Genomic DNA, 26,710 nt, shown 5'->3' with positions numbered 1-26,710 from the left:
TGTACAACAAACAATCTCTGAAAAGTAATTCTATTGCTTCCAATGCAGGTGGTGAGTCGACTGATCCAATTGCATTATAGAGGCCTAAAAGTGTCGCCATGGCAACTGATTTCAGCTAATGAACTGTATAAATATAGTTGGTATGTTACTTTGCAACTAATTTTGAAAATACCAATTTTTAATTGACATATTTTACTTTACTGCACAAGAAAATATACCCCACTTGTGGTTCAGTTTAACTAATAGATTTGATGATGTATATTCCTAAAGCTAAAAAATGCGTCAGTCATGAATGTCCGATACTGTACATTAGGCGTGTAAACACAGATGCTATGAGCAAAGGATACATGGGTTGTTGCTGTCTATGTTGCAGTTGTCCAAAATGAGTGGGAGGCCTTCCAGTTCTCTGACCTGCAGAAAAACACATTTAATATTGATTAATAATTCCGTTCACAATTGATTTTCTTCCGGTTTTCACTTTGTTGATAGTTTTGATATTGGATAAGGCTTTAACTAACTATTTTTCTTCTCTTAAAACATGTAACTATTGTCCTTTGTGTTCATTAAAACAACCTTTTTGTCTGTTTAAATTGTTTTGCAGCTGTTCCCTGCTGAACCCAACCAATGTTTTTGTCTCTTATAGTAATCGAGAAAATAAAGCCCTTGTTTAAAAATTCCGTGTGATTATTTGAAGGCAAACGATACCTACGAGGGGAAATTCGAAGCAGCGGCATAGTTGTGGCTTCGCCTGAGCCGTGTCACAACAGCATCATCTGCTTCTTATCATTTATTTGCGTCCATCAGCTCAATTATTGTATTTGCTCGCCGCTGACCTCCACTTGTCACGGCGGTTACTTTCCAAATACACCGGAGGGAGCGCCAGGACTAATAACGGCATTTGTGTTGTCAGAAAAGAGAACAAACAGGACAGTAAGCAAGCGGACTTGAGCTTTGTGCGCATCCAGTTCCACACTTAGCGAGGACTCTTACGTTACAATCTGTCCCAAAGGTGAACAGACTCAAATGTGGTTTACTGGAAGGGATGTTGGTGAAAACAGAGACAGGGGTGATTTCTGACCAATGACAGACCACAGATCAGCATCCATAAATATTACAGAGAGGCCAAGCCAGGGGGTCCATCCCGCAAGCATTCCATCAATCGCTTCCTATTAAATGCGACTCGGCCTATACTGCGGCACAGGCAGAGGCCAGCTCCTCCCCCGACCGCTGTAATATTTATCCTAATGTGACGACTGAGATGCTGACAGCAGGCGATGGAGGCAAACTGATAAAATCGAAGCGGCGGTAGTGGGCGAGTGAGAAACAAAAGCGCTGGGCTAAAAGAACACGGGAGTTAGATTCAACTCATTTCCGCTCCGTAGTCGTCCACTTGTGCGGTTTGATACAGCAGTCTGCCTCTCGCTTGCAATGTAAAACGATAAGCACTTAAGCAAACAGAACAAAAAACACGGCAAAATGTAGTTCCCGGATCCCGTTTAAGGGATTTCTCAGTAAGTATGCAGTTTAATAAAAATAAAAAAAACAACTGTATAATAAAGTATGATTTTTATCAGCAAGGCTTTGACCCCAAGTACCTATCAAAAGTGTGCCCTGGGACCAATGCAACCTGGATCTTGTTGTTTATTGGCCCTTTGTATGTTATTAACATCAACTTTGATCATATTGATATATATCATTAGATATAACAAAATTTAAGCCTTGGGTATTAGCCGTTATGGATAATGATCCGAAACGACAGCAGCACAGATAATACATACACCCCGTTTCCATATGAGTAGGGAAATTGTGTTGGATGTAAATATAAACAGAATACAATAATTTGCAAATCATTTTCAACCCATATTCAGTTGAATATGCTACAAAGACAACATATTTCATGTTCAAACTGATAAACATTTTTTTTTTGTTCAAATAATCATTAACTTTAGAATTTGATGCCAGCAACACATGACAAAGAAGTTGGGAAAGGTGGCAATAAATACTGATAAAGTTGAGGAATGCTGATCAAACACCTATTTGGAACATCCCACAGGTGTGCAGGCTAATTGGGAACAGGTGGGTGCCATGATTGGGTATAAAAACAGCTTCCATGAAATGCTCAGTCTTTCACACGAAAGGGGTCTCCGTTGTTATATTTTAGGCTTCATAATGCGCCACACGTTTTCAATGCGAGACAGGTCTGGACTACAGGCAGGCCAGTCTAGTACCCGCACTCTTTTACTATGAAGCCACGCTGTTGTAACACGTGGCTAGGTATTGTCTTGTTGAAATAAGCAGGGGCATCCATGATAATGTTGCTTGGATGGCAACATATTTTGCTCCAAAACCTGTATGTACCTTTCAGCATTAATGGTGCCTTCACAGATGTGTAAGTTACCCATGCCTTGGGCACTGATACACCCCCATACCATCACAGATGCTGGCTTTTCAACTTTGTGCCTATAACAATCCGGATGGTTCTTTTCCTCTTTGTTCAAGAGGACACAGTTTCCAAAAACAATTTGAAATGTGGACTCGTCAGACCACAGAACAGTTTTCCACTTTGCATCAGTCCATCTTAGGTGAGCTCGAGTCCAGAGAAGCCGGCGGCGTTTCTGGATGTTGTTGATAAATGGCTTTCGCTTTGCATAGCAGAGTTTTAACTTGCACTTACAGATGTAGCGATGAACTGTATTTAGTGACAGTGGTTTTCTGAAGTGTTCCTGAACCCATGTGGTGATATCCTTTAGAGATTGATGTCGTTTTTTGATACAGTGCCGTCTAAGGGATCGAAGGTCACGGTCATTCAATGTTGGTTTCCGGCCATGCTGCTTACGTGGAGTGATTTCTCCAGATTCTCTGAACCTTTTGATGATATTATGGACCGTAGATGTTGAAATCCCTAAATTTCTTGCAATTGCACTTTGAGAAACGTTGTTCTTAAACTGTTTGACTATTTGCTCACGCAGTCGTAGACGAAGGGGTGTACCTCACCCCATCCTTTTTTGTGAAAGACTGAGCATTTTTTCGGAAGTTGTTTTTATACCCAATCATGGCACCCACCTGTTCCCAATTAGCCTGCACACCTGTGGGATGTTCCAAATAAGTGTTTGATGAGCATTTCTCAACTTTATCAGTATTTATTGCTACCTTTCCCAACTTCTTTGTCACGTGTTGCTGGCATCAAATTCTAAAGTTAATGATTATTTGAACAAAAAAAAAATGTTTATCGGTTTGAACACGAAATATGTTGTCTTTGTAGCATATTCAACTGAATATGGGTTGAAAATGATTTGCAAATCATTGTATTCTGTGTATATTTACATCTAACACAATTTCCCAACTCATATGAAAACAGGGTTTGTACTTTTATTTTCTTGTCTGGAAAATTTTAAAAAAAGGCTTCATCAAGTGAAATTAGTCAAACAGAGAACAATGGTAGGTATGAAAATCACTAACATTTTTTTAATATGGAATGGACGTATGCTGTCTTTAAGTTGAAGTGAATTGTTTTGGCAACACCAAGTGGCGACAATAATTCATTAAGTTAAGCCCATGACGCAGTAAGTTGAATGATGCGGACACGTTTGTTACTGGATACTTTTTAATACACTTCTGCCTTGGAGACTTTGTATGCAACTAGAAATATTTGATACTTTGAAATTGACAAATGTTGTGGTTCAAAATGCAATATTGTTCAGTTAAAGACACTTGTCTAGCTTGTGTGATATTGTGTGCCGAGCTGTTGTGTAGCTGCTAGCTTCGAGTAGCCTATAGTCTACCATGTTTACCTTTTGGAGATGTATTCACTAAAGAAAAGACGAACTTATTGAGCTTATTGGAGGACATAAACCGGCTGTCCAGCTTTGTACAAGTAAACGCGCTGGAGTGCTTGTAAATGTGACATTTAGGGTTTGTTCAAAATGCAGAGTATGATGTCCAATTCAGATTTTTTTGGTGAAATTCAATCTCTTTTTGTGGCTGTTTACATTACAAAAAATAAGTGATCTAATGCGAATGCAAATTGACCCGCATTCAGACATGACGTCACACGTCCTTGTAGTGGCTTCGATTCTAGTCTGTCTCAGTATGGACGCATTTGTGGCAATTTCAAGAATTTTGTGCAATCAAAGCCAACATTTTTTTAACCAAACATATTGCGTGGAGAAGATTTAGAAAGAAGATGACAAGCATTTTGGCTCTAGCAGTTTGGAGGATCTTTTGCTTTGATGTCTGCTCCGAAAAGGGTGTGGGCGAGCAGTCGGAGACAGGAGTGGTGAAACATTGACCTCAGTTCCTAAATCATTTACTTTTACCTGTTTTCTGCTCTTTTGTCAACTATTTATTTTGTTACAGTCTATTTTGCCAAATAATTATGAGGCTTATCACTTTTTGATGGCGTTATGATAAATGATAAATGGGTTGTACTTGTATAGCGCTTTTCTACCTTCAAGGTACTCAAAGAGCTTTGACACTACTTCCACATTTACCCATTCACACACACATTCACACACTGATGGAGGGAGCTGCCATGCAAGGCGCCAACCAGCACCCATCGGGAGCAAGGGTGAAGTGTCTTGCTCAGGACACAACGGACGTGACGAGGTTGGTACTAGGTGGGATTTGAACCAGGGCCCCTCGGGTTGCGCACGGCCACTCTCCCACTGCGCCACGCCGTCCCTGCGTTCTGGTCAGATGAACTGACCTGAGCGCAGGAGTGTTCACACTGCAGGTGCATCACATTTCCGATTTATATCCACATACGAAAGAGGCCCGGATATGAAACATTTGGAATTGCACTGTTTGTACTGACATTAATTTAAAAAAAATCAATACAGGTCGCGTTTAGACAAAAAAAAAAAATCGGAATTGACCTGCAGTGTGAAAGAAACCCTGTTTGATTTGTCACCTATTGAGTACATTGGTGGCAAAAGATGGACACTCCTGCCTTAAGAGATCCTTGTACATGTGCCATTCATTGTTTCCTTTTAAAGCTATTTTGGCATTGCTGAATAGATTGGTTAAAAATGCCATTTCTCATCCTGCTTTCATCTTCACATAGGATATTAATTTACACTGCATTTGTCTACCAGATGGAGATACTTTTTCCCAATCAAAGCATGCAGCAAAATGAGTATACCTTTTTTATTATTGCTACTATAATGACATGGGTGTCTTGCTATTGAGTTTTGAGAATAGTATGCAAACATAAAACAAATTAATATCTATTTTGATTGTAGCTCTTGCGAAAGCTTTAATTTTTTTGTCATTAAAAAGGGACTATTAGGGACTTTTGACATCACCACTGAACTTTAGGCACTCCCCTAAAGCACTTAAAACACTAGATTTAGATCTATCTGAACAGGCTCCTCTGGCTACCGTTATCAGTAGCCAGAGGAGCCTGTTCAGTGCTAGACTGCTTCATCCCAAGTGCAGGACTAATAGACTCAAAAACTCTTTTGTCCCACACACCATCAGACTGTACAACTCCTCTCTGGGAGGAGGGGGGTACTAGGATGACAGGGGATGCAAAACAATAACATATACCCCCATTATTTATTATTTACTTTTTAAATTATATCTCAACTCTGTACACTGCAAGTGGAATCTTAATTTTCCTGGGGGAACTCTCCTGAAAGAATCCATTAAGTACTATCTATCTATCTATCTATCTATCAACAACTACCTCTAGTATCCATCTATCTACAGTAGCTACTTCAAACCTTGTTCTGGTTGTTGGCGTGGGTGTAGCACAGGTTCCCAATAAGCCTGATAAGGTGAGCCTTAAAGCTGACGACGGGTGATTCGGAAGAAGGGTCATCTTCGTCGCTCGAGGTTGAGAAGTTCTGAGCCGAGCTGAAAATGTTCTTGCTGGCCTTTCCGATGGAGTGGACCTGCTTCAAGAGCTCTGCGAAGAAGATAAAGAACAGGAGACACTAAAAATGTGTTTTATTGACGATGGCGCAGGAATGTGGACTGGTTTTTGTCATGGCGGGACACCTTTATCACAGGGGGGGCCACGCCACCCACGCTTGTAGGGAGTTTTGTGGGGTTTGATTTACCTACAGTGGTCACTAAAAGGTCCGGTTGGTCCTGGAGGAACTGCGCTTGGTGTGAGGTCATCTCGCACAGCACGTCAAGCAGACCGATCACAGTCAGCGCCTCCTGCAGGACCTGCAGATGAGAGAATCCACAGATACAAATGGCCTCTACCAGAGAGGTATTACTGAATGTACCTCTTCGCTGGAGGCGGAGCCAGTGGCAAGGGTCAACACGGCTCCGCAACCTTTCTGGAAGGTGGAGGCGAGGAAGCGGGCCACGTTGGAGGGGACGCCACAGTCCAGGGACTCTTCGCCACTTAGCTGGGCCGAGATCAGCTCTAACAAGGTAAGTCTGAAAACCAATAATACACTTTTTCTACATTGTGAAGCATAAAGAACCCCATGGGAATATATGATCTTTGAACTATAGATAGTATGTTTTGTAAGACTGTAAATATTTGGGCACCACATGATTCGATTCGATTCTTGGGGGTAATGATTCGATTGAAAATTGATTCCCAATTCAAAATCAATACTTTTTTTAAATAACATTGGGTGCCAGTTGTATGATTAACTACATTCCTCCATTAAAAAGACAAAGGGCTCTGATCATTTCTAAATTACTTAAAATAAAACGGGTTTTGTTGAATAAAATTCTACCCAAACATTTAAAAAACTTAAATACAAAAAATAAAGCAACAAGAGTAGTAACCCACACCTCTCCTTTCTCAACTTTAACAATCTGTACAGATCATCTACATCAACAGTGTGATTTGCTTGAGTGGCTGGACAGGACAGATAAAAAAATACAAATTTATTTTAAAAATTGATTTCTTATTTTCCTAGAACCGATTAAGAGTAGTTACAAATAGCAATCGTGATTCATTCAAAAATCTTTTTTTTTTAACTACCCTAAATGTTTTGGCATTTGGATCACATGTAAACACGGTGGCAGAGAGGATAGTGTGTCTGCCACACAATAAGAAAGTCCTGACTAGTCCTGGGTTCAACCCCGGGCTCGGGATCTTTCTGTGTGGAGTTTGCATGTTCTCCCCGTGAATGCGTGGGTTCCCTTCGGGTACTCCAGCTTCCTCCCACTTCCAAAGACATGCACCTGGGGATAGGTTGATAGGCAACACTAAATTGGCCCTAGTGTGTGAATGTGAGTGTGAATGTTGTCTGTCTATCTGTGTTGGCCCTGTGATGAGGTAGCGACTTTTCCAGGGTGTACGCCGCCTTCCGCCCGATTATAGCTGAGATAGGCACCAGCGCCCCCCGCGACCCCAAAGGGAATAAGCGGTAGAAAATGGATGGATGGATGGATCCCATGTAAACAGCATTTTGATAAGACTTTGGATACTGTGCTGCCACCTGCTGCTTGGCATGCATATGACCGGTCAAAAAAAAAAACGTTGTCCAGAGTCCATTTGTGGCCCACAGATATATATATATATATATATATATATATGTATTTTTTTTTGCCTCACGCATATTCCACCATTAAAATAAAAAACATTAAAAACAAAAATATTACCTTTCACAGGATGACATGGCAGCATACATTTTTTCAACCAGAGCTGAAGACTTGAGAAAGTGTTGAGTTGCAATCAGGACGCTGTTAATGCAAACAAATGTAGACATTACAAATGACATTGAGGGTTTACCCCTGAAGTGTGCCTGCCAATCATCTCCTTCTTACGTCCAGTCCAGATCGGGTTGCGTCCTGCAGAGCTCCATCACCTTGAGCGCCAATTGGATGTTCTGCGGCTCAGACAGTTCCTCCACCTTGACTTCATCCAGACATGTGTGGAGCACCATAGAGGTGTGGCTCACCGTCTTCTCGTCATGCACGCTAAGCAGCTGCCTGCTCACCATGAGAGGAAACGGCTAATGACTCAGCTTTTTGCATTTATGTCAAGGTTAAAATACCTATAAAGCATTCATAGCTAGGTTAAACATTATTATGATCATTTTTGGGCGTATTCCATCGAATGGTTAACATTTGCTTTTGTAAAATAAACTTAAGTTCCTGTCTAAAAGTCTAAATCTAATAATACCAATATTCCATCCATTTTGTACCGCTTGTCCCTTTTACATATTGAACTTCTCAATTCATGCATTGGGCCATCTAGAGCAGTGGTTCTCAAACTTTTTTCAGTGATGTAACCCCTGTGAACATTTTTTTAATTCAAGTACCCCCTAATCAGAGCAAAGCATTTTTGGTTGAAAAAAAGAGTTCAAGAACTAAAATACAGCACTATGTCATCAGTTCCTGATCTGTTAAATTGTATAAGAGTGCAAAATATTGCTCATTTGTAGTGGTCTTTCTTGAACTATTTGGAAAGAAAGATATTAAAAAAAAACAAAAAACTTTTTGAAAAATAAACAAGTGATTCAATTATAAATAAAGATTTCTACACATAGAACTTAAAGTGCCCTCTTTGGGGATTGTAATAGAGATCCATCTGGATTCATGAACTTAATTCTAAACATTTCTTCACAAACAAATAAATCTTTAACATCAATATTTATGGAACATGGCCACAAAAAATCTAGCTGTCAACAATGAATAGTGCATTGTTGCATTTATTTTCGCAGTTTATGAACTTACATTCGTATTTTGTTGAAGTATTATTCAATAAATATATTTATAAAGGATTTCTTAATTCTTATTTTTAGAATATTTTTAAAAAATTTCACGTACCCCTTAGCATGCCTTCAAGTACCCTCAGAGGTACGCGTACCCCCATTTGAGAACCACTGATCTAGAGCAACTTTACTTCATTTTTGACAAGGTCACTAAGCCAAAGACAATTAATTTGAGTAACATGACCGAAGGTATTAGCAGTAGGTTTTTAGCATATATACATGAAATATAGCCACATTGCATATAAGCTAATGCACACTTTGCCATCACAGAGATTTACAAAAAATACTTTAATAATGTGTTAGTGCTAAATACTAATGAATGTATAAAATATTTTTCTTTGCCTTTTTAAAGGAAATATATGCGTCATCGCCATTTGGCATTTATATATAGACATTATATTGACCATGCCTCTCGCCTTGCCACAATTGTACTGGCAATCTGGGGATTTTTCAGAGGGGTAACAGGACTGAGCGAAAACCCAGGGACACAAACTAAGCGTAAATGTTTTCTTTTCTTTTAGTGTTTTTTCAGAAAGCGAGTACAGGCAATATATACTGTTTTTTAGTGTTTAAAGAAATGTTAATTAATCTTTTAGATCACATTATCATCATGTCTTTATTATATATTATGTACTTTCCGGTTAAGTTTATAGATTATTCATACATTTTATTTACTGGATACGCAAATGTCACCTATCCAAAAAAATGGCCTACACACTTTATACTAATTGGGTAAGATGCAGTGCAGTTATACACTTCATTAAACTAAGCAGTGTTTCCAAAAGAATTTTTTTTTTTTTTACCACTTGAGGCAACCTTAAATTTACTTGTAGCAGGGAAAATGTTTTAACTTTTTAAAATACTTCTTTGGGAATGTTTGCAATACATTTAGGTAAAACTTAACCTTCCTGGTGACATACGTGAATCATATTCTACAAAATATTGACTACGTTGGTGGTTTTAAAACTAGAGTTTAAGAAATTTAAGTGCAGAAAGAAACAGACTTGACTAGTAGTACAAAGTTGATGGTCAATATTAATTTCCAGAGTTTGGTGTAAGTAGAAATGTATTTTTTTTTCATTCAATTTTGTTCTGTTAAAATGCTAATTTTCGTTAGCCTGTCATGGGGCTTGTCCATTGCATATTAGTATTAAGCTGATAGCGGCATAAGCAACAACTTTTATCCCGTACGGTTGATTTGCTTTTTTCAGTTTTTACTAAATTGTACTATTGATTTATCATGATTCCTTCATAATGTATGTGCTCTTCATGCTTACATTAATATACTTTCCTTTGTGTGCTTAGCTTTATAGTAGTGCCAATCTCTCATTTAAAGGGCTTTTTACTTATTTGGCAAACTAAAGTCAAACAGAATAGTATTTTAGATAAACCAGCGACGTACACAATGCAGTTGGTGCTACCATGTTACTTATAGTAATAAAATAAGCAGCAACAAAAGTACAGCAAAATGAAAAATATATTCTGTTATTAATACATATATTTTTCAACCTTTTCAAAAAAAAAAAAAAGCATACTTCTTAACCAATTATAAAAATATACAATGTTAAATTTAAACACCAATGGTCACGAGCTTGCCGCCAGAAATAAATTGCCCATTTCCAAGAAACACTGCTAAGCATTATCACCTCAGTTCAATCAGTCAGGATTTTGATGCAGATACTATAAAGTGTCTTTTTTAATGTCTGAACCTTACAAGAAGAGATCTGGAAAGCTCCGCTGCCAAATGTCATCTTTACACACTTGGTTCCCCACAGCTAAATTACCAAGAAACTGGATCCCACAACGCACAGCTGGATAGAAAAAAGGAGATAACTGAAATATAACTATCAAAAGTCAGCGTTGGGGTTTGATGACATATTTAGGACTCACGTTCAAAGACGCCATCCTTGTTCTTTGAATTTGTGTACAGGAATCTCAGTAGCTGAAGAGAAACATCAACGAAACCAAGCTCCCTGTAAGATATCAAATCATTTGAGTGTCAAAAAAGTATATGACAATATCTAAATTGTGCCAATCCTTTAAAGATTGACCGACATTTGGCATTTTGACGTACAGTAAATGATACATGGGTTGTACTTGTAGAGAGCTTTTCTACCTTCAAGGTACTCAAAGCGCTACTTCCACATTTACCCATTCACACACACATTCACACACGTCTCGCCTCGACTACTGTAACGTATTATTTTCGGGTCTCCCCATGTCTAGCATTAAAAGATTACAGTTGGTACAAAATGCGGCTGCTAGACTTTTGACAAGAACAAGAAAGTTTGATCACATTACACCTGTACTGGCTCACCTGCACTGGCTTCCTGTGCACTTAAGATGTGACTTTAAGGTTTTACTACTTACGTATAAAATACTACACGGTCTAGCTCCATCCTATCTTGCCGATTGTATTGTACCATATGTCCCGGCAAGAAATCTGCCTTCAAAGGACTCCGGCTTATTAGTGATTCCCAAAGCCCAAAAAAAGTCTGCGGGCTATAGAGCGTTTTCATTTCGGGCTCCAGTACTCTGGAATGCCCTCCCGGTAACAGTTCGAGATGCCACTTCAGTAGAAGCATTTAAGTCTCACCTTAAAACTCATTTGTATACTCTAGCCTTTAAATAGACTCCCTTTTTAGACCAGTTGATCTGCCGTTTCTTTTCTTTTTCTCCTATGTCCCACTCTCCCTTGTGGAGGGGGTCCGGTCCGATCCGGTGGCCATGTACCGCTTGCCTGTGTATCGGGTGGGGACATCTCTGCGCTACTGATCCGCCTCCACTTGGGATGGCTTCCTGCTGGCTCCGCTGTGAACGGGACTCTCGCTGCTGTGTCGGATCCGCTTTGGACTGGACTCTCGCGACTGTGTGGATCCATTATGGATTGAACTTTCGCAGTATCATGTTAGACCCGCTCGACATCCATTGCTTTCCTCCTCTCCAAGGTTCTCATAGTCATCATTGTCACCGACGTCCCACTGGGTCATTATTGTCACCGATGTCCCACTGGGTGTGAGTTTTCCTTGCCCTTATGTGGGCCTACCGAGGATGTCGTAGTGGTTTGTGCAGCCCTTTGAGATACTAGTGATTTAGGGCTATATAAGTAAACATTGATTGATTGATTGATATGGAGGGAGCTGCCATGCAAGGCGCTAACCAGCACCCATCAGGAGCAAGGGTGAAGTGTTTTGCTCAAGACACAACGGACGTGACAAGGTTGAACCAGGGACCCTCAGGTTGAACACGGCCAGTCTCCCGCTGCGCCACGCCGTCCAGTACAGTCCAAAAGTTTGGACATACCTTCTCATTCAATGGGTTTTCTTAATTTCCATGACTATTTACATTGTAGATTGTCACTGAATGCATCAAAACTATGAACACATGTAGAGCTATGAACTTAACAAAAAAAGGTGAAAAAACTGATAACATGTTTTATATTCTAGTTCCTTCAAAATCGCCACCCTTTGCTCTGATTACTGTTTGGCACACTCTTGGCATTCCCCTTTGAGTCTCCGGAAAGGGTTTTCACTTCAAAGGTGTCATAGTTTTGATACCATCAGTGACAATCTACAATGTAAATAAAAAGAAAATGCATTGGAATGAGAAGGTGTCCAAACTTTGGGCCTGAACTGTTTACAGGTCTTTTTTTACAACTACAACTGAACTAAAACAGCAGATACCATTCACACACATTTGATACGAGTATTTAGTATTTAGAAAAATACTAATTTGTTAAGTAGATAGTAGTAACCCCTGCTCAAGCACCAGTCCTTTTGCCCTGCATGAGAAAAGTTCCCTGTTTGGCTGGCGCATCTTTTAAATACTATTAATTTAGGAACAAAATGTATCGTACCGGTTTGGTGGCCGCGGGATTAGGTCTCTGCTTTTTGCAGACGATGTGGTCCTGTTGGCTTCATCTGGCCGGGATCTTCAGCTCTCGCTGGACCGGTTCGCAGCCGAGTGTGAAGCGGCCGGAATGAGAATCAGCACCTCCAAATCCGAGTCCATGGTTCTCTCCCGGAAAAGGGTGGAGTGCCATCTCCGGGTTGGGGAGGAGACCCTGCCCCAAGTGGAGGAGTTCAAGTACCTAGGAGTCTTGTTCACGAGTGGGGGAAGAGTGGATCGGGAGATCGACAGGCGGATCGGTGCGGCGTCTTCAGTAATGCGGACTTTGTACCGATCCATTGTGGTGAAAAAGGAGCTGAGCCGGAAGGCAAAGCTCTCAATTTACCGGTCGATCTACGTTCCCATCCTCACCTATGGTCATGAGCTTTGGGTCATGACCGAAAGGATAAGATCACGGGTACAAGCGGCCCAAATGAGTTTCCTCCGTCGTGTGGCGGGGCTCTCCTTTAGAGATAGGGTGAGAAGCTCTGCCATCCGGGAGGAGCTCAAAGTAAAGCCGCTGCTCCTCCACATCGAGAAGAGCCAGATGAGGTGGTTCGGGCATCTGGTCAGGATGCCACCCGAACGCCTCCCTAGGGAAGTGTTTAGGGCACGTCCAACCGGTAGGAGGCCACGGGGAAGACCCAGGACACGTTGGGAAGACTATGTCTCCCGGCTAGCCTGGGAACGCCTCGGGATCCCCCGGGAAGAGCTAGACGAAGTGGCTAGGGAGAGGGAAGTCTGGGTTTCCCTGCTTAGGCTGTTGCCCCCGCGACCCGACCTCGGATAAGCGGAAGAAGATGGATGGATGGATGGATGGAAATGTATCGTATTTTTTGGGCAAACGAGATTATGCGGCACACTGCCGATATGCAGATCTAGTCAGGTCTATTTTCATACAAAAAGCACCGGAATATAGAGCGCATTAAAAAGGGGTCTTTTTTATTTATTCTAAATTGATAACACTTATAGTGTGACATGTGGTCTACATGTAATGGTGGTTCTTTGGTCAAAATGTTGCATTCATCCATCCTTTTCCTACCGCTTATTCCCTTTGGGGTCACGGGGGGCGCTGGTGCCTATCTCAGCTACAATCGGGCGGAAGGCGGCGTACACCCTGGACAAGTCGCCACCTCATCGTAGCGAAATGTTGCATAGAATATATTTTACAGATCATCTTCAAGCTTACCAAAGTCGTACTGAAACATTTTGATACTTTTATGAGCGCCGTGTGTAATGTTGTATATTTTCAATGGAACAGACAACATTTTGGTGTTTACTTAAGTCAAAGTGCAGTCTACACGTTATCTCTAATGTGTGACTGCCATCATATTGCAGTCCACAGGTATCTCTTATGTGTGAATACCATCTACTGGTCACACTTATCATTTCACCATGTACCCAATAAAATAGTTTTGAGGTCGGTAAGCACAACCAAAATGATTCCGTGCATTAGGCGCACCGGGTTATAAGGCGCACTGTCGAGTTTTGAGAAAATGAAAGGATTTTAAGTGCGCCTTAAAAAATACGGTACTCTCATTGTCAATCATTCTCCCCAAGAATGTTTTGATATCTGATTTATTTAAGTTCTTGTGAGAATTCTTCTCCGGTATGTTCAACTGTTTTTACTGCGGCGCTCACTCGGCCGCACCCCCTTTTTTTCTCCTTGCAGTGCTGGTCACCGACAGTATGTCTCCTCTGCATACCTGTCAACACTTTACATTTTTGCTGAGAAATTCAGTTTTTGTCCATGTTGTGTTTGTTTTCGCAGCTGCAGCGATTGAGTCGCTCGACAAGCCTCCGTCCGCAACACTCGTACTGGGGACTCTTTAAAAGAGCGCACAGAGTTGCACGTTTTGTGATTCGATCAAATAACGGGACAGAGATCGGTGGACAATTAAAACAACAGAAAAAATATCTCTGCCAAAAATCCAGACTTTGTGTAAATATCTTAACAAATAGGAGACCTAACATACAAGCAAAGAAGAGCAGGCAGAATAGTTTTTTTCAAATGTTCACAATATTCCAGGGTTCCTAAAGAGGTAACTTAAAGTATTACATCCATAAACTGTTACGTCTCATCTCGATTACTGTAACGTATTATTTTCGGGTCTCCCCATGTCTAGCATTAAAAGATTACAGTTGGTACAAAATGCGGCGGCTGGACTTTTGATAAGAACAACAAAGTTTGATCCCATTACGCCTATACTGTATATACATTTATATACTTATATACATATATATATACCTGTATATATACCTATACTGGCTCACCTGCACTGGCTTCCTGTGCACTTAAGATGTGACTTTAAGGTTTTACTACTTACGTATAAAATACTACACGGTCTAGCTCCAGCCTATCTTACAGATTGTATTGTACCATATGTCCCGGCAAGAAATCTGCGTTCAAAGGACTCCGGCTAATTAGTGATTCCCAGAGCCCAAAAAAAGTCTGCGGGCTATAAAGCTATAGTTTTCCATTCGGGCTCCAGTACTCTGGATTGCCCTCCCGGTAACAGTTCGAGATGCTTCCTCAGTAGAAGCATTTAAGTTTCATCTTAAAACTCATTTGTATACTCTCGCCTTTAAATAGACACCCTTTTTAGACCAGTTGATCTGCCGTTTCTTTTCTTTTTCTCCTCTGTCCCACTCTTCCTTGTGGAGGGGTCCGGTCCGGTGGCCATGGATTAAGTACGGGCTGTCCAGAGTCGGGACCCAGGATGGACCGCTCGGCTGGGGACATCTCTGCGCTGCTGATCCGCCTCCGCTTGGGATGGTTTCCTGCTGGCCCCACTATGGACAGGACTCTCGCTACTGTGTTGGATCCACTATGGATTGAACTTTCACAGTATCATGTTAGAAGCCCTCGACATCCATTTCTTTCGGTCCTCTCCAAGGTTTCTCATAGTCATCATTGTCACTGACGTCCCACTGGGGTGAGTTTTCCTTGCCCTTATGTGGGCTCTACTGAGGATGTCATTGTGGTTTGTGCAGCCCTTTGAGACACTGGTGATTTAGGGCTATATAAATAAACATTGATTGATTGATTGATAAGTTGTATAACATTGAGTAGATGGTAAGTTACTGTGATGGAGAGAAATCTTATATTTTCACATCCGTAATCAAGGTGTTTGTGAAATGCCCTGATGTCTTTTGGTGCCGCATAAAACATTATCGCTACAGGTCCAACGTTTCTTTAAAACATTTTCAAAAACATAAAAACTGAAAGCCTTGTGATGCTGTTTATTACGTATACTATTCATGCCACTGGACCCTGACCCGGATCGGTCAAGGATCGTGTGGTGAGTGTCTGTGCACCAGTCTCCCCACGGTAAACAAAGTCACGCACAGGCATCCTCCATAAAAGGGATACACCCCTACCAGGAGGATCGTCATACTCGCTTCGAGTGACCGTCGATGATGATGATGATACTATTCATGTTTAAATTAGGGCTGGGCGATATATCGATATATACGATACATCGCGGGTTTGTCTCTGTGCGATATAGAAAATGACTATATCGTAATATTCGAGTAGACGTTCTCACGCAGTTGCTTTTAGCTGCGGGCATTACACTTCAGGCTCTTCCCACTCTTTCCTGTCTTTCCTTCTCACAGACAAGCAGGCGCACATTCTTACATACGTCACATACTGTCACCTCATACGTCACATACGTGTCTGCCCTCAAAGAGCAGAGAGGTAGCAGACTGGGCTACGTTAGCTGCTAACGTAGCCGTACGAGAGAAAGAAGGCGCGGATCTGGTAACAAATGAAGGAAGACTTAATTCCCAATAAAAACCGCAGGGTTTCCATCGTCTGGCGGTGGTTCGGCTTCAAGTGGGAATATGTCGAACAGACAACCGTAATGAGTCAAGCATGCGGTACAAGCGTTGCTATAAAAAGTGCGTTGCTATAAAAAGTAGCATTACTGCTAATATGTAGCATCGTTTGAAAAGTCACTCTCTAGAGAATGAAGAGAATTTTATAACCGTAGTAACCTACCACATAGTGAAGGACGAATACTATTTGATTTCCTATTATGCAGCTCATTTTTATTTGATACTTAAAATGTCTCTGACAATCTTGCACTTAATTTTTTGGAAATGACTTGAATGTTTGTGCCATTGCTTAATAACTTTAATAAATACACTTTTGGTCAATTGACTTAGTTGTGATTTCCCTCTCTGTATGAAAGTTTAAAGGCCTACTGAAACCCACTACTAGCAACCACGCAGTCAGATAGTTTATATATCAATGATGAAATATTAACATTGCAACACGTGCCAATACGGCCTTTTTAGTTTACTAAACTGCAATTTTAAATTTCCTGCGAAGTGTCCTGTTGAAAACGTCGCGGTATGATGACTCGTATGATGACGCGTGCGTTTGATGTCTCGGGTTGTAGCGGACATTATTTTCCAGCCCGATCCAAGCTATAAGTAGTCTGCTTTAATCCCATAATTACACAGTATTCTGGACATCTGTGTTGCTGAATCTTTTGCAATTTGTTCAATTAAAAATGGGGAAGTCAAAGTAGAAAGATGGAGGTGGGAAGCTTTTAGCCTTTAGCCACACAAACAGAGTCGGTGTTTCCTTGTTTAAAATTTCCGAAGATGAAGCTTTACTATGGATCAGAGCGGTCAAGCGAACATGGATCCCGACCATTTGTCAACCGGAAGTTTTCGGTGAGAAAATTGTGGAAATAAGTCAGCTCTTACCGGAGACATCAGCGTAGCTTCCGTCTGGCTGCAGCTGCATGACTTCCCTCAGAGACTCTGGCGTCAACACACCCGTGGCCACACCCCTCTGCTTTTCAGGTACTTTATAATCTCACTAAAAGACTAGTAAAACAATAGGCAGATAAGGGATTTTCCAGAATTATCCTAGTAAATGTGTCTAACAACATCTGAAGTGAAGTGAAGTGAATTATATTTATATAGCGCTTATCTCTAGTGACTCAAAGCGCTTTACATAGTGAAACCCAATATCTAAGTTACATTTAAACCATTGCGGGTGGCACTGGGAGCACGTGGGTAAAGTGTCTTGCCCAAGGACACAATCGCAATGACTAGGATGGCGGAAGCGGGAATCGAACCTGCAACCCTCAAGTTGCTGGCACGGCCACTCTACCAACCGAGCTATACTGCTGAATCGCTCTCACTACCCTCGCCTTTTTTTCTTTTCTACACCTTCACTCTAAATTTCCTCATCCACGAATCTAAATTAATGGGGAAATTGTCGCTTTCTCGGTCCGAATAGCTCTAGCTGCTGCTGGCTATTATATTAGCTTTTATATTAGCGACCAAAAGTTGCAAACTTTATCGTCGATGTTCTCTATTAAATCCTTTCAGCAAAAATATGGCAATATCGCGAAATGATCAAGTATGACACATAGAATGGACCTGCTATCCCCGTTTAAATAAGAAAATCTCATTTCAGTAGGCCTTTAAAAGTAGCATATATGAATGCAGTATGACGAAGAATATTTTAATGTCTACACATAGAATCATCATATTGCTGTGATTATATGCATGAAGTGTTCATTCAAGGCCAAGGCAAAATATCGTAATATATATCGTACATCGCGATATGGCCTAAAAATATCGCAATATTTAAAAAAGGCAATATCACCCGGCCCTAGTTTAAATAACCTTTACTGCAAATAAATATCGGCTCCCGGCCTCCTTGACTACTAATAATCGGTTACCATGAATTGATTAACGTGGACCCCGACTTAAACAAGTTGAAAAACTTATTGGGGTGTTACCATTTAGTGGTCAATTGTACGGAATATGTACTGAACTGTGCAATCTACTAATAAAAGTATCTATCAATCAATCAATCAATCAATCAATCAGTCAGTCAGTCCTGGAAAAAAAAAAAAAAACAATCTCTACAATCCTTACCTGAGCAGGCACTGGTTACGGGAACTTTGCACACAGGAGTTCCTCTGAGCTCGAAAGCACTCAGCAGCAAGCTGCAGCTTTAAGTTGTAATCAGAGCCGCTGGAAGCTTGCAGCTCATCACTGAGTCTGGATAAGACTTTTAGAAGACCGGAGAAAGCCTTTCCACTAACAGCATCCCTGAAGAAAACAGAATGACGTCATAGTTGAGTACAATGTAAAGCAATCTCTGCCTTATACAGGTATACATTTTATGAGGTTTTTTTGTGTACATTTAATGGTTAAAGACACGCAAAGGAACACAACACACTATAAGAAAAAGTAGATTTAGTTATCTTTAGAAATGTAAGACTATGAGAAAAAAAACACGATATAAGCAACTTCTAAGCTTGTTGTTAGCATATTAATTACATCAGTGTTTTTCAACCTTTTCTGAGCCAAGGCACATTTTTCTGCTTTGAAAAAATGCAGAGGCACACCACCAGCAGAAATCCTTAAAAAACAAAACTCAGTTGACAGTAAAAAGTCATTGTCGCAATTGTTGGATATGACTTTAAACCATAACTAAGCATGCATAAATATAGCTCTTGTCTCAAAGTAGGTGTACTGTCACCACCTGTCACATCACACCCTGACTTATTTGGACTTTTTTGCTGTTTTCCTGTATGTAGTGTTTTAGTTCTTATCTTGCGCTCCTATTTTGGTGGCTTTTCCTGTTTTTTGTCATTTTCTTGTAGTAGTTTCATGTCTTTCTTTGAGCCATATTTCCCGCTTCTACTTTGTTTTAGCAGTCAAACATTTTTCTGTTGTTTTTAAGTGATTCCCAAAGCCCAAAAAAAGTCTGCGGGCTATAGAGCGGTTTCCGTTCGGGCTCCAGTACTCTGGAATGCCCTCCCGGTAACAGTTCGAGATGCCACCTCAGTAGAAGCATTTAAGTCTCACCTTAAAACTCATTCGTATACTCTAGCCTTTAAATAGACTCCCTTTTTAGACCAGTTGATCTGCCGTTTCTTTTCTTTTTCTCCTATGTCCCACTCTCCCTTGTGGAGGGGGTCCGGTCCGATCCGGTGGCCATGTACTGCTCGCCTGTGTATCGGCTGGGGACATCTCTGCGCTGCTGATCCGCCTCCGCTTGGGATGGTTTCCTGCTGGCTCCGCTGTGAACGGGACTCTCGCTGCTGTGTTGGATCCGCTTTGGACTGGACTCTCGCGACTGTGTTGGATCCACTATGGATTGAACTTTCACAGTATCATGTTAGACCCGCTCGACATCCATTGCTTTCGTCCTCTCCAAGGTTCTCATAGTCATTATTGTCACCGATGTCCCACTGGGTGTGAGTTTTCCTTGCCCTTATGTGGGCCTACCGAGGATGTCGTAGTGGTTTGTGCAGCCCTTTGAGACACTAGTGATTTAGGGCTATATAAGTAAACATTGATTGATTGATTGATTGATCCTTCTTTGTGGGGACATTGTTGATTGTCATGTTCGGATGTACATTGTGGACGCCGTCTTTGCTCCACAGTAAGTCTTTGCTGTCGTCCAGCAATCTGTTTTTATTTACTTTGTAGCCAGTTCAGTTTTAGTGTTGTTCTGCATAGCCTTCCCTAAGCTTCAATGCCTTTTCTTAAGGGCACTCACCTTTTGTTTATTTTTGGTTTAGGCATTAGACACCTTTTTACCTTCACCCTGCCTTCCGCTGTTTCCGACATCTACAAAGCTATTAGCTACCGGCTGCCACATACTGGTATGGAAGAGTATTACACGGTGACTCTGCCAAGTTGTAAACCAGGGGTAGGGAACCTATGGCTCTCGAGCCAGATGTGGCTCTTTTGATGACTGCATCTGGCTCTCAGATAAATCTTAGCTGACATTGCTTAACACGATAAGTAATAAATAATTACACTGGGAATCAGTGTTAAAAATAACGTTCAAAATATAATTTTAATCCATCCATCCATTTTCTACCGCACCTGTTCAAGAAGTTGCATTAATGGTAAGAAGTATTTTAGTTATTATTGGTTAGCTTCAGAATAACTGTCATTAAAAACAATAAAAGACTGTAAAAATGTTGGTCTTACTTAAAAATGCATGCATTTAGTTTATTTCAGTGTTAAAAAATGTTACATGGCTCTCACAGAAATACATTTTTTAAATATTTGGCTTTCATGGCTCTCTCATCCAAAAAGGTTCCCGACAGACACTCAACAACAACACATCATTTGCAGACTATGATTACTGGTTTGCAAAAAATATTTGTAACCCAAATAGGTGAAACTAGATAATCTCCCACGCGGCACAGTGGTTGAAAAACACTGCACTACTGTGCCGCGGCACAGTGGTTGAAAAACACTGCACTAGTGTGCCGCGGCACAGTGGTTGAAAAACACTGCACTAGTGTGCCGCGGCACAGTGGTTGAAAAACACTGAGTTACATTACTTACAATAGCTAGCTAGTTTAGCAAGGATGCTAACATTCGCCGGTTCAAACTTACAAACACAAGTCAATTCTCCCTCCTCACCTGTATTCCCGGTCCTGTAACAAAGCGTTAAAAGTTTTTAAGACTTGCAAGTGTTCAGGGGAGTGTTTTTCATTCAAAATGCGAGCAATGGACGCTGAAATGTCATCGGGGTTTGTAGTTGGAGCTGCCATGTTTCCGTTTAAAGTGCGCATGGGCGGGACATCCGGAAGTGGATTTGAAAACCCCATTGGTGGATTCAGGATTGGGGGCGGAGTCGAAACATGTGCTGTTGTTTTCAAGCTGTTCCATGGAATCAAATGGGAATTATCCATCCATCCATTTTCTACCGCTTATTCCCTTTTGGGGTCGCGGGGGGCGCTGGCGCCTATCTCAGATACAATCGGGCGGAAGGCGGGGTACACCCTGGACAAGTCGCCACCTCATCGCAGGGCCAACACCGATAGACAACATTCACAATCACATTCACACACTAGGGCCAATCCAGTGTTGCCAATCAACCTATCCCCAGGTGCATGTCTTTAGAGGTGGGAGGAAGCCGGAGTACCCGGAGGGAACCCACGCATTCACGGGGAGAACATGCAAACTCCACACAGAAAGATCCTGAGCCTGGATTTGAACCCAGGACTGCAGGACCTTCGTATTGTGAGGCAGACGCACTAACCCCTCTACCACCGTGAAGCCCAAATGGGAATTATTTAGCTTTCAAAATATACATTATACTTTTGACAATTTGGATTGATTTGTTAGTTTGTTCCTTCCATCCATCCATCTTCTTACACTCATCCGAGGTCGGGTCGCGGGGGCAGCAGCCTAAGCAGGGAAGCCCAGACTTCCCTCTCCCCAGCCACTTCGTCCAGCTCTTTCCAGGGAATCCCAAGGCGTTCCCAGGCCAGCCGGGAGACATAGTCTTCCCAACGTGTCCTGGGTCTTCCTCGTAGCCTCCTACCGGTCGCACTTGCCCTAAACACCTCCCTAGGGAGGCGTTCGGGTGGCATCCTGACCAGATGCCCGAACCACCTCCTCTCGATGTGAAGGAGCAGCGGCTTTACTTTGAGTTCCTCCCGGATGACAGAGCTTCTCACCCTATCTCTAAGGGAGAGCCCCGCCACACGGCGGAGGAAACTCATTTTGGCCGCTTGTACCCGTGATCTTATCCTTTCGGTCATGACCCAACGCTCATGACCATAGGTGAGGATGGGAACGTAGATCGACCGGTAAATTGAGAGCTTTGCCTTCCGGCTCAGCTCCTTCTTCACCACAACGGTTCGATACAGCGTCCGCATTACTGAAGACGCCGCACCGATCCGCCTGTCGATCTCACGATCCACTCTTCCCTCACTCGTGAACAAGACTCCTAGGTACTTGAACTCCTCCACTTGGGGCAGGGTCTCCTCCCCAACCCGGAGATGGCATTCCACCCTTTTTCGGGCGAGAACCATGGACTCGGACTTGGAGGTGCTGATTCTCATTCCGGTCGCTTCACACTCGGCTGCGAACCGATCCAGTGAGAGCTGAAGATCTTGGCCAGATGAAGCCATCAGGACCACATTATCTGCAAATAGCAGAGATTTAATCCCGTCGCCACCAAACCAGGAACCCCTCAACGCCTTGACTGCGCCTAGAAATTCTGTCCATAAAAGTTATGAACAGAATCGGTGACAAAGGGCAGCCTTGGCGGAGTCCAACTCTCACTGGAAATGTGTTCGACTTACTGCCGGCAATGTTTGTTCCTCTTCTACATTAATTGCAAGTTACACTCACACAAAAAGTACATTTGATAAAGCCCAGATTTAAACCAATTATCTCACAAATTGTGCCACAAGAAAAAATATTAAGTTGTTTTACATCACAGCAACAGTGGTCAAGGTTTCATTGTATTATATAGTTGTATAAATAATACAATTATTTATAGATCCCTTGTGCATATCTGATAATGACTGGAATAACAGCACGGACACATTTAATGACAACTCGTCTTTAACAGTCAACTAACTGTGCATTCGGAAGGTTTTGATACAAAATCCAGTGTGAAGGTTACAGTCAAACATTTACAGTATTCTTTCAAAGTCCTAATAAACATGTATTGTACACAAATGGCATTAAATAACCAAATAATGTGTACATTGGCTGCATGAAAAATAACATTTTAAATTGTGGTGCAAATCTAGGGATTGGTTTTGTTTGTTCGATATGAGCAATGCAATCGTGAATCCTACTGCAGCTGGTGGGTATTTAACTACTTGCACAAATTGGTGCCAATTCTCATTACAATGTTGTCATTGAGAGGGAGGTCTGCCTGTTTAAGATCTAATTTAATGTTGTAATTTTTTCTACATTTTATTTTATTCACATTGATTTAATTTTGGACGCCCTAATGTACAAACAATTGTTCAACATTGGCTGAAATCTAAAGGCTAATTATTTGAAAAAATAAAAAATTAACATAAAATGTTATCTAATAAAGCCAAATTAAATTATTGTAATGTTTCTTAGGTTTCAAAATCCGTCCAAATCAACTATCCATCCATCCATCTTCTTCCGCTTATCCGAGGTCGGGTCGCGGGGGCAGCAGCCTAAGCAGGGAAGCCCAGACTTCCCTCTCCCCAGCCACTTGGTCTAGCTCTTCCCCGGGGGATCCCGAGGCGTTCCCGGGCCAGCCGGGAGACATAGTCTTCCCAACGTGTCCTGAGTCTTCCCCGTGGCCTCCTACCGGTTGGACGTGCCCTAAACACCTCCCTAGGGAGGCGTTCGGGTGGCATCCTGACCAGATGCCCGAACCACCTCATCTGGCTCCTCTCGATGTGGAGGAGCAGCGGCTTTACTTTGAGTTCCTCCCGGATGGCAGAGCTTCTCACCCTATCTCTAAGGGAGAGGAAACTCATTTGGGCCGCTTGTACCCGTGATCTTATCCTTTCGGTCATGACCCAAAGCTCATGACCATAGGTGAGGATGGGAACGTAGATCAACCGGTAAATTGAGAGCTTTGCCTTCCGGCTCAGCTCCTTCTTCACCACAACGGATCGGTACAACGTCCGCATTACTGAAGACGCCGCACCGTCTTCAGTAATGCGGACGTTGTACCGATCCAAATCAACTAAATGACATGATATGTATTAAATTACAATTCTGTAAGTGTGGCTGTGTTCTGCAGATTTATTATTCAATTTCATTTTCTTTTTCCCCCCATTATTTATTTGTATCTAAATTTGCTGTTTTGGGGATGAACATGTGTACAATCATTTGTTCAACATTGGGTGATATTTTTAAGCAAATTATTCTGTAAGTAAACTAATACAAAATGCAACAAAATTAAATGCAATAAAATGAAACAAAATACATTTATGTTAATTTTTTGAAGCTGTTTTTGGTGTCCAAATCATTTCAATTACCTATTTTTCGGATTATAAATCGCTCCGGGGTATACGTCGCACCGGCCGAAAATGCATAATTATAGAAGGAAAACAACATATATACGATCAAAAGTCAGCTTACAATGGGGCCTTTGGAAGTAATTTTATGCTGCATATAAAGCACTGTAAAAAAAAACTCTAAACACCGCCATCAAGGTTTTATAAACATCCTGTCAGAATATATGTAATGTACCGTATTTTCCGAGTATTATTCGCTCCGGAGTATAAGTCGCACCTGCCGAAAATGCAGAATAAAGAAAGAAAAAAACATACATAAGTCGCAATGGAGTATAAGTCACATTTTGGGGGGAAATTTATTTGATAAAATCCAACACCAATAATAGACATTTGAAAGGCAATTTAAAATAAATAAAGAATAGTGAACAACAGGCTGAATAAGTGTACGTTATATGAGGCATAAATAACCAACTGAGAAGGTGCCTGCTATGTTAACCTAACATATTATGGTAAGAGTCATTCAAATAACTATAACATATAGAACATGCTATACCTTTACCAAACAATCTGTCACTCCTAATTGCTAAATCCCATGAAATCTTCCTCCTCGATGTCGCTTCTAAACAACTCTGCCAACTCCAAAAGGTATGCGCCGCTTCCTCTTGTCGTTTTCTGCTGCATATTTCACTACGTCCAGCTTGTAATCTGCAGTAAATGAACTCCTTTTCGGTGCCATTTTTGTTCAGCCCTTCTCAGTTTTTATAAGTTACCGTCAACGATAATATGATCCATTTTAATAGCTACATATAGCAGTTAGCATTCCATGACCCACAATGCACTTCTGCCATGACCCTCCCTTGCCGAATTCTTATTGGTCGACGTGTGTGTGACGATTGCTGACATTTTCTTCGTCTCTTCCGCGAATGAGACAATTAGTAGTATGTGATATTGTGTAATCTACAGAACGTGATTTCCTTTTCGGTGCCATTTTTGTTGAGCCCCGCTCAGTTTTTATAAGTAACCGCCAACGATGATATGATCCATTTTAATAGCTACGGCAGTAGCATAAAGCATATAGCAGTTAGCATTCCATGACCCACAATGCACTTCTTCCATGACCCTACCCCGCCGATCTCTTATTGGTTGACGTGTGTGTGACGATTGCTGACATTTTCTTCGTCTCTTCCGCGAATGAGATAAATAATATTATTGGATATTTTACGGTAATGTGTTAATCATTTCACACATAAGTCGCTCCTGAGTATATGTCGCACCCCCAGCCAAACGATGAAAAAAACTCCGACTTATAGTCGGAAAAATATGGTTACTGTATTTATTAATTTAATGTTGTAACTGTGGCAAAGTTCTGCATATGTAATACTTAATTCAATTAAAAAAATGTTATCAATTTTTTTTTTTAATATTTGCTGTTTTTAGGATTACCAGATTTACAAACAAGTGTTTAATGTTTGCTGAGATATGCAAAGCTAATTATGTTACCATAAAGTCAAATGTAATAAAATAAACAATAAAAAAACTTTTTTTTGACAATTAAATGTACAAAGTATTTTCTTCAGATATTATGGCCCTCAAATTCTATCAAATTAAATGTATTTTAAGCTTAAGCATATTTTATTAAATGTTTGTAAAAAAAACAAAAAACAATTATTTGTTTTAGCAAGTGTTAGTGTTAGCACTTAGCTCCTCACATTGCCTTAAGACTAAACCTCTCTGTTTTAAAATGACACATTGCAAATATTTATAAAAGTTTTTAAATATATACAATACACAAAGTGAATGCAGTTCAAAACCAGAACTCTGTGATGCAGACATGCACGATGACGATGTTGCGATGTGACACCAGTCCTGACTTAATGTAGCTCATCGCCACTTGTAACTCGATGTCCGTGGGACCGATGACGGGCTTCACCAGGCGCACCACACCTGGGAAATGAACAGGAAGTGTGTCATTATCTGTTGTCTAAGAGAAAAAGGTCATTTAGGAATTCAGTGAAAGGTTGTAAGGCGAGATAATACCATGCGAGTCTGACACCACCGAGATGAGGACAACAGAGCAATCTAATTGGATTACTGTTTGTACGGACTAACTGCAATAATGCTGGTTAAAGAACCGCTATAAGAGAGGGACACTCAGCTATTGTTCAGGACCTACAACAGAAATGCTGGTCAAAGATCCTCTACATGTCAGAATCACTCCGCTCTTTGTAAGAAACTACGACAAAATTGCTGGTCAAAGATCCCTGATATGACACAAGCCCTTTACTACCAAGGGCAGACAACAAAAACGGTAGGAAAAAAGATCCTCTTTACCAGTGGTCCCCAACCTCCGGGCCGCAGAATAATTTTTTATTAATTTCT

At 41.2% G+C, this 26,710-nt stretch overlaps 2 protein-coding genes across 3 annotated transcripts in view; both read right to left on the bottom strand.

The window, feature by feature from the left end:
• atxn10 (ataxin 10) overlaps nucleotides 1-21,174 on the bottom strand; it is a 29,516-nt gene extending 8,342 nt beyond the window's left edge. The window contains exons 1-10 of the mRNA XM_061914516.1: nucleotides 21,003-21,174; nucleotides 18,486-18,662; nucleotides 10,581-10,663; nucleotides 10,405-10,501; nucleotides 7,741-7,905; nucleotides 7,576-7,656; nucleotides 6,237-6,393; nucleotides 6,063-6,174; nucleotides 5,724-5,908; nucleotides 348-411 (exon numbers count right to left, since the gene is read on the bottom strand). Of these exons, the coding sequence (XP_061770500.1) occupies nucleotides 348-411; nucleotides 5,724-5,908; nucleotides 6,063-6,174; nucleotides 6,237-6,393; nucleotides 7,576-7,656; nucleotides 7,741-7,905; nucleotides 10,405-10,501; nucleotides 10,581-10,663; nucleotides 18,486-18,662; nucleotides 21,003-21,154 (1,273 nt within the window). The 5' untranslated portion in view covers nucleotides 21,155-21,174. The remainder of the gene's footprint in view (nucleotides 1-347; nucleotides 412-5,723; nucleotides 5,909-6,062; nucleotides 6,175-6,236; nucleotides 6,394-7,575; nucleotides 7,657-7,740; nucleotides 7,906-10,404; nucleotides 10,502-10,580; nucleotides 10,664-18,485; nucleotides 18,663-21,002) is intronic.
• A 1,642-nt stretch (nucleotides 21,175-22,816) lies between these two features.
• LOC133561205 (fibulin-1-like) overlaps nucleotides 22,817-26,710 on the bottom strand; it is a 39,201-nt gene continuing 35,307 nt past the window's right edge. For both annotated transcript variants that reach the window (XM_061914514.1, XM_061914515.1), the window contains one exon: nucleotides 22,817-26,275. In XM_061914514.1, coding sequence (XP_061770498.1) covers nucleotides 26,136-26,275 — 140 coding nt within the window. In that variant the 3' untranslated portion in view covers nucleotides 22,817-26,135. The remainder of the gene's footprint in view (nucleotides 26,276-26,710) is intronic.

Source organism: Nerophis ophidion, linkage group LG10, assembly GCF_033978795.1.
Source record: "Nerophis ophidion isolate RoL-2023_Sa linkage group LG10, RoL_Noph_v1.0, whole genome shotgun sequence".
NCBI classification, from domain to species: Eukaryota; Metazoa; Chordata; class Actinopteri; order Syngnathiformes; family Syngnathidae; genus Nerophis; species Nerophis ophidion.
The sequence above is the reverse complement of the archived record's forward strand: the minus strand, read 5'-3'. Positions and strand labels throughout refer to the sequence as shown.